Source organism: Aplysia californica, unplaced genomic scaffold (genome assembly GCF_000002075.1).
Source record: "Aplysia californica isolate F4 #8 unplaced genomic scaffold, AplCal3.0 scaffold00174, whole genome shotgun sequence".
NCBI classification, from domain to species: domain Eukaryota; kingdom Metazoa; phylum Mollusca; class Gastropoda; order Aplysiida; family Aplysiidae; genus Aplysia; species Aplysia californica.
The window spans coordinates 180,831-187,731 of NW_004797444.1; the positions used below are offsets into that span (position 1 = coordinate 180,831).

Genomic DNA, 6,901 nt, shown 5'->3' on the forward strand with positions numbered 1-6,901 from the left:
CCCCCCCCCCCCTTCCTTTCCCATTTTCTTTGCACAGAAAGATCAGCTTTGGAAGCTATATTTGTTTGTCACCTACGCTATCAATTCCTAAAGGTAAACCACCAAAATCCTGTGGTTGCCACTTCTAGATGGTGTCGTTGTTAAAATGTTAAATACTACCGCTAATAATAATAGATTGCATTTATATTGCGCTTTACATCAATCACATGATCACTGAGCGATTCACACAAGATAAAATATTTCATTGACGCAAAAAAACCCAGTTCAACCACTTAAAAAAAGAACTTTCACAACCATGCATTAATTATATACTCGTAAGGACTGCAGTAAAAACAAAACACATCAGCACTTACTAACACACTATAACTATGAATTAGACAAATGAGTCTTGAGCAGAGGGCTGTTGTGGTCCAGAGGTTAAAGTGTTTTCCTCTCATTCAATAGGTCCCGGGTTCGAATCCTGGCAGTGACGGAAATTTTTTTTCTCTAAAATCCTTTCACATCCTTTCCTGTTCTCTAACAATGTTCTGTCATCTGCTTTCGTCTTCGATTTCTGCCCCCACCCCCTCACCTCTTTTGCCCCCTATTCTGGGCACCTGACCACCTGACTCTTTCTGCAGCCTTTCTACTGCTACCCCTTTGCTCCTTTTTGCTGCTGTCTTTCAGATACGCCCCTGATCATATTATGGTAGATAAGATCTACCCCTAGCCTTTTCGGATAAGGGCGAAAAATTTCGGGGATCTCGTGTACAAGTTGCGCATGTTAAAGATCCCTTAGTGGTCCAAAATCGATAAAAGTAGGCTTCGTCCTCCACCCGGGCAAAATTCAAAATTTCCTACCAACTGAAAATGTTTAATGTTTTCCACGCGCTCATATGACCTCATGCAGTTACGAGTGCCATGAAACTCTTACAAAAAAAGTATTGAGCAATCGCTTAACTATCCTGGCTAAAGAGCAGACTACAACCATATGGCTTAAATGAGCACTGAGCACACCAAGTGTGTGTTGTACCAAGTGGTAGAGCAATGCATAAAAACATATCTAGTGTTATTATAATATATACTTATATATATAAGACTAGCTGGGCCCCCTTTCGATGAAAGGAATTATCGGTGCTTTAACATCAACTGAATATCATTGGTCTACTATATTTACACTCTGCTGGAATAGAGCAATAATTCTTGAGAGAAAAGTGACACATGTGTTTCCAAGTTGCCAAATATATAATAGATGCTTAGATTGATTCTCTATTCCGCTTTCGTGGTTGTACAGAAGCATGTTGATTGTTCCCAGTAGCAAGAAACAAAATGTACAAAGGAGTCCTGAAAAAGCGATGATGGGCATCAAACCAAAGGATCACAGTCGAATTTAGCACCAAGTAAAAAAAAAGAAAACATGAGGCTAGATCTATACTATGGCTGTCCGTCAAGGCTTTTCATTGGGAGATCCGACTTGCTAAAGCCCATGACAACCATGTTCTATCTCCAAGTGAATAAGTGCCCTGCCACCAATATATCGAGAAAGTGTTAAAATACAATCCAATTCTTTTGAAGGAGATCATGTTATTGTTGGTTTGTTTGACATTGTAACAGTCATAGTCATTTGGTATATAGTATAGAGAAGCAAGCAAGACAGACAGGAGCAACAATAAAGGGGAAGGACAAGTAGGACCTACCTGTAGTGCTTTCCAACCATCTGAGCTGGTGTTTGTCATGTGGTGTAGCAGTAAGGTGCTTTGCTGTCGCGTGTAAGTTACCCAAGTTTGATTCCCGTGTGGGTCGAACATGCAGGTTACTCAAGATTGATTCCCGTGTGGGTCGAATTCTCATTTAGTATTTTGGTCTTTCTGCTGGGATGTTGTATTTGTATCTCTCTCAGCTGGGGATCGGCCATGAGAAGCATGGTCAGAAGCTCGCCTCCTATATGATCTAAATTATGCCGATGCGGGGGTTTAAAAACCTATGTTAAAGGAAAAAAAATCCGACGGAAGTTGTTACTGTCAGAACACTGTTCAATTTTTCTTTATTTTCTGAAGAAGACCTTGTAAAAAGAGTGTTTTTAACAATCTTTTTTTTTCTCACTCAGTACTTCAGCGGTAGTGACGACCTAGACCCGGTGAGACGCCCACCCCTCTGCCCCTCCATGCACACCTCACAGATCAAGTTTGGGGGCCAGGAGGAGCCTCATCACTTCCGCTCTGATCACATGGCCACCTTCCACAGAAAAGAAATTATCCCCGTAAGAGTAATTTGTGAGGCGTCATGGTGAAATCAGGCTCCCGTCAAAATAACCAATTCGGAGAAACATGCATTTTTCCGCTGTTTGGCAATTTTTATCGAATTTTTGTTTTTTGGCTACAAGTCCAAGTAAAAACATGACTTTTATGTCCATGTGAAAACACATTCCCATGTGAATTTTTACTGAAAAACGTTGATTAAAGGCACAGAAAAAAAATTCATTTTTCTGTTATCAAGGACTCTTTAGCTATTGGAGTCACCAAACTTTAGCAGCCATTTTCTCACTAATTTCACCACTGAAACCAGGCGACCTCACCTCCTTCAATGGCAAATGTCTTGACTTCTATTCAAGATTGATGGGTATTTTTTTCAATGAAAGCAAGGCAAATGAACATGAATAAGCTTGCAGATGATACCAATAATGCCACATGTCCAAAAATTGATGAGCGCTTGATTCACCATGTCATGACACATTTGCTGTTTACTTGTTTCCCTCTTTGAACAAGGGATTTTGAGCTCATTATTTTCTGACAATTTTTGGTGGGTGAAATTTGTTTCTTGTCGGTATGACCGGCACATGGCCACCTTCCACAGAAAAGAAATCATCCCCGTGAGACTAATTTCCTGTTTACATGTTTCAGTTTTTTAACAAGGGATTTTGAGCTCTTTTTCTGACAATTTTTATGGGGTGAAATTTTTACTCGTAGATATGACCCAAGTAATACCCCTAGTATGTAAATAAGAATGGAGTCATATCATACACCAAATCAAAATTAATTGCCTACAGAAGCTAAAAAAATGTAGGAATCATGAATGTAGGATTTCTCTTTGTTGAGTTAAAGGTTTGGAAGAAATAATGGAAGAGGTAACGAGAAATACCGATGAACGCTAACAAGTTTCTTTCGTGGTTGCGGCGCAGGATTTCCTTACTTATGCTGAGCTGTGAGCTTTTTCTGTGTTTAAGATTTATTCATTTTAGTGTGCTTATTTATTTGTTCTCATGTTTCATTCCTTTGATTGTTTCATTTATTTTTTTATCCAGTATTATTTATTTCATCTGTTTTATTGATTTACCGCTTTAAAAGAATCAGATTGCATTATATCGCTTTTTAGTGACGTATAATTGATATTGTTTCTTGTAGAGTCACATTGAATATTACTTTTATAAAAACATACCATCTGGGGGTTTTTTTCAGGCCAACCGGCTTCACTTAATGTCACTAGTCAACCGTGTGAATCAAACAGAGGGTGCCAAGGTGAGGGAGGTTGTCAAGCCGGAAAATGGTCCTCCCAGTTACTGGAGCCAGTACAACCGCATCCACAACAAGCTGGGGGCATTGAGGGGTCCGGGCGTGGCTCGGGAGTACCCGGTCAGGCAACAGTATGATGTCATCACAGGTGAGATATGGTACTAGTGACGGCACTGTCTGTCATTTGGGGTTATTTTTGGGAAGTGTTTTACTGCGCTTGCAACTGCTTAAGGTCGTATGAGCCCGTGGGACACATTAAATATTTTCAGTTGGTAAGAAATTTCGAATTTTGCCCGGGTGGCGGCCAAAGCCTACTTTTATCGATTTTGGACCACCAAAGGATCTTCAACGAGTGCAACTTGCACACGTGACCTCCGAGATTTTTCACCCTTGTCTAAGAAGGCTAGGTGTAGATCTTTCCTACCAGAAGATCAGGGGTGTGGCTGAAACACAGCAGAAAAAAGGATCCGAGGAGTAGCAGTAGAAAGGCTGCAGAAAGAGTCGGGAGCCCAGAGGAAGGGGCAAAGGAGGTGAGAGGCCAGAAAGTGGAGACAGAACATTGCTAGAGAGCAGGAAAGGAGACCATTTTAGAGAAAAAAATATTTCCGTCATTACGCAAATTCGAACCCGGAACTTTTAAATGAGAGGCGAACACCTTAAACTTCTAGACCACGAGAGCCCCCTTGTGTGTCTGTGATTGAACAAATACAGTGAAGTCCGCTTAAAGTGAAAACTGGGAAACTGCCTGCTGAATTCTCTTTGATTAAGCCGCATTTTCAGTACTATTTTTATGCACAAGGGCAGCGTGGGGATGCCAGTCAAGTGTAATAATCTTTCTTTACTTCTTGGCACAATGTTGCTGAGCGTTGTCGACACTCCTTAAACCACGACTCATCTCCACATCCTGTCATTTGAGGCATCGTTCGTAGTGAAATTAGGCTCTTGTCAAATGATAAAACTGCTGAAACCAGCATTTTTCTGCCCGTTTGGCGATTTTTATCGCATTTTTGTTTTTTGACTCAACACCTTTTAGGTCCATTTTCTGTGTCTTTTTTTAAACTGAAAAAGTGTTGATTTTATAACAAAGAATATAAATTTTCAGTTTCCATGGACAGTTAAACTTTGGAAGTCACAGAACTTTGGCGTCCATTTTCTTGCTAATTTTATCTCTGAAACCTGGCGACCGTAGCCTCCTTCATATCTCAACTTCTATTCAAGATAGATGGGGATTTTTTTGTTGTTGAAAGCTAGACAAATTATTAAGCTTTCAGATGAAACCAATAACTCCACATGCCCCTAAAATTGGCGAGCAGCTGATTCCACAGTGTCATGACACATTTGTCTTTTTGTTTCAGGTGAAGAACGAGGTCCAGCATGGAAAGCGGAGAACACCAGAGTGTCTGGGAACAGAGTACTTCACGGCAACAGGAGGCAACTGGACCACAAGCCTTTGCTCTTCTAGCTCAGTACAATAAGTTATTGAAAAACATGCCTTGGACTGACTGATAATAGTGGTGGACGTGTGTGTTTGTGTGATTTGTTGTCAGTCTGGCTTTGATGCCAGTGCCAATTGATCACGACACAATTGTACTCTAATCCAAAGCCACTTTTGCATCCGAGTTTTGAGTCCTTCCGTCCCAAGTTCTTACCTTTTGTATCCCTGATATTACTGTCGACTATAGTTTGCAGCAATTGCATTTTCCATAACTTCCATCTTCTGTCAAAAGTCATACAAAATAGTGTGTGCTAATGATTGAATTTTACAAAGCTGTTCTTTTCTTTCGAGGAGAAGAAATAGATGAAGTTTGCTTTTATAAGCACAAACCCAGATTTGTTTGAAAAAATTTGCCTTATTGAGTCATAAGTAATGAACACTTTGTGTTGCCACAAAATAGTTGTTGATAACTAAAGGAATATGGGACCTCAGCTTCTTCCAAATGGGTAACTGCTGACATGGAGCAGTAGTGATGAGAGAGTAATTACCCTCAAAAGCTTAAAGAAACTCAATTTCCTTTTATGTCATACTATTCTCAATTTAAGCTAGAGTCTATACTTCTTCTTTCCTATCAAACATCTATCGTCCTTATCTCCCCTCTTTCTATTTTGTGTTTGTTACTCTCTTGTAACACCTCTAATCTTCGGCACTTATATGACCTTATTGTGTTGCAAGTTCCGTAAAATTTTTACTAAAAATTTTTTAAAAAGTCTATACATGAGTACTTTTGTTTGATCTATTTCTATTACTTGCTGAAAATCGTGTAAATACTCATTAACACCACCTGCATATGTTTTTCCATGTATGTCTGCACTGTGACTAGGCCTTCTTCTGTACACACTTCTCAATGACTCAGGAAGCTATAATGAACCCCTTCCTCAGGGGTGCTAAATTCTATCGCAGAGGGAGCCAAACTGTAATTGCACTTATGGTTGTGGTCTGAACTGGATCAACAAGTCTCATTGAGCAGTGGGAAAACTACACCTTTTAAAAAAAAATGATATTATGTGTAAAAACAGACAAAATTTAAAATGATAAGAAATCGAGGCATAATTTTTTATTGCTCTTATGCTAACTCTTCAGAGCTAATGTTTGCTTGGCATCTTTTCTGGGAACAAATTTTGTTTTTGTTTGGAGTAAGGTTCTGTGTTATGAAGATTCCCTGGATTGACTACCTAAAATTCTCTTGCTGGCGGGATATAATTGTTCACCAGGCTGGATGTGGCTCACAGGCCTTGAGTTTGAGACCTGTGCTCTACTTTCTGTCTTCGAATGGTCGCTTTTAAGCACAAAGAAAAATGTGGTTTTGAGAAAATCGAAAGTAAAGTATTTGGATCCTTATTCGGTTTCTTTAAAAGACAAGGAGACTTCTCTATAACCAAACACAGATACACACCAATGAAACCAAACTTCTCCTATAGGTAGGGCAATGCCCACATTTGATGTAGGCGTAGGTCAAGATTTCTGGAAACCCCCAAAAGCTGGGTTAGCCCGCTTGTCCTTAAAAACGACCAAATGTCCCCTCCGATAAGTGTAGCTGGGAAGTGGGGATTGAACCACTTATGAATCCTACTTGAGGCGGTTACAGATTCTGGTCTGATGTAAAATGCAAGAGAAGTGTTAATGTTACAAATGGTTAGGCACTGAAGTATTAATGTTAAGAATCATTTTACTGTTACCGTACTGCACAGACTTTTGTTTCACAGATGGAGGCGTAATGTTTTTGGAAACATTTGTTTGCTTTCAGATATTTTATGTGATATAATATACACCAGTATTTCATTTTCTTGTATTGTATTTTGCTTCCCTTACAGAGCATCTATTTAGGTACCATACTAACTATTGACATGTTTGTCATATTTTTCTGTGTGTGAAAGTTTGATTCTAAAACTGTTTGACTGTTGTTGTTGGGTTGGGG

General features: G+C 39.6%; 1 protein-coding gene across 1 annotated transcript in view; it reads left to right on the forward strand.

Annotated features, from left to right (window-relative positions):
- The window catches only part of LOC101852406, a 21,236-nt gene extending 15,981 nt beyond the window's left edge, over positions 1 to 5,255 (forward strand). The window contains exons 2-4 of the mRNA XM_005098152.2: positions 2,087 to 2,239; positions 3,435 to 3,636; positions 4,844 to 5,255. Coding sequence (XP_005098209.1) covers positions 2,087 to 2,239; positions 3,435 to 3,636; positions 4,844 to 4,950 — 462 coding nt within the window. The 3' untranslated portion in view covers positions 4,951 to 5,255. The remainder of the gene's footprint in view (positions 1 to 2,086; positions 2,240 to 3,434; positions 3,637 to 4,843) is intronic.
- The last annotated feature ends 1,646 nt before the right edge of the window (positions 5,256 to 6,901 follow it).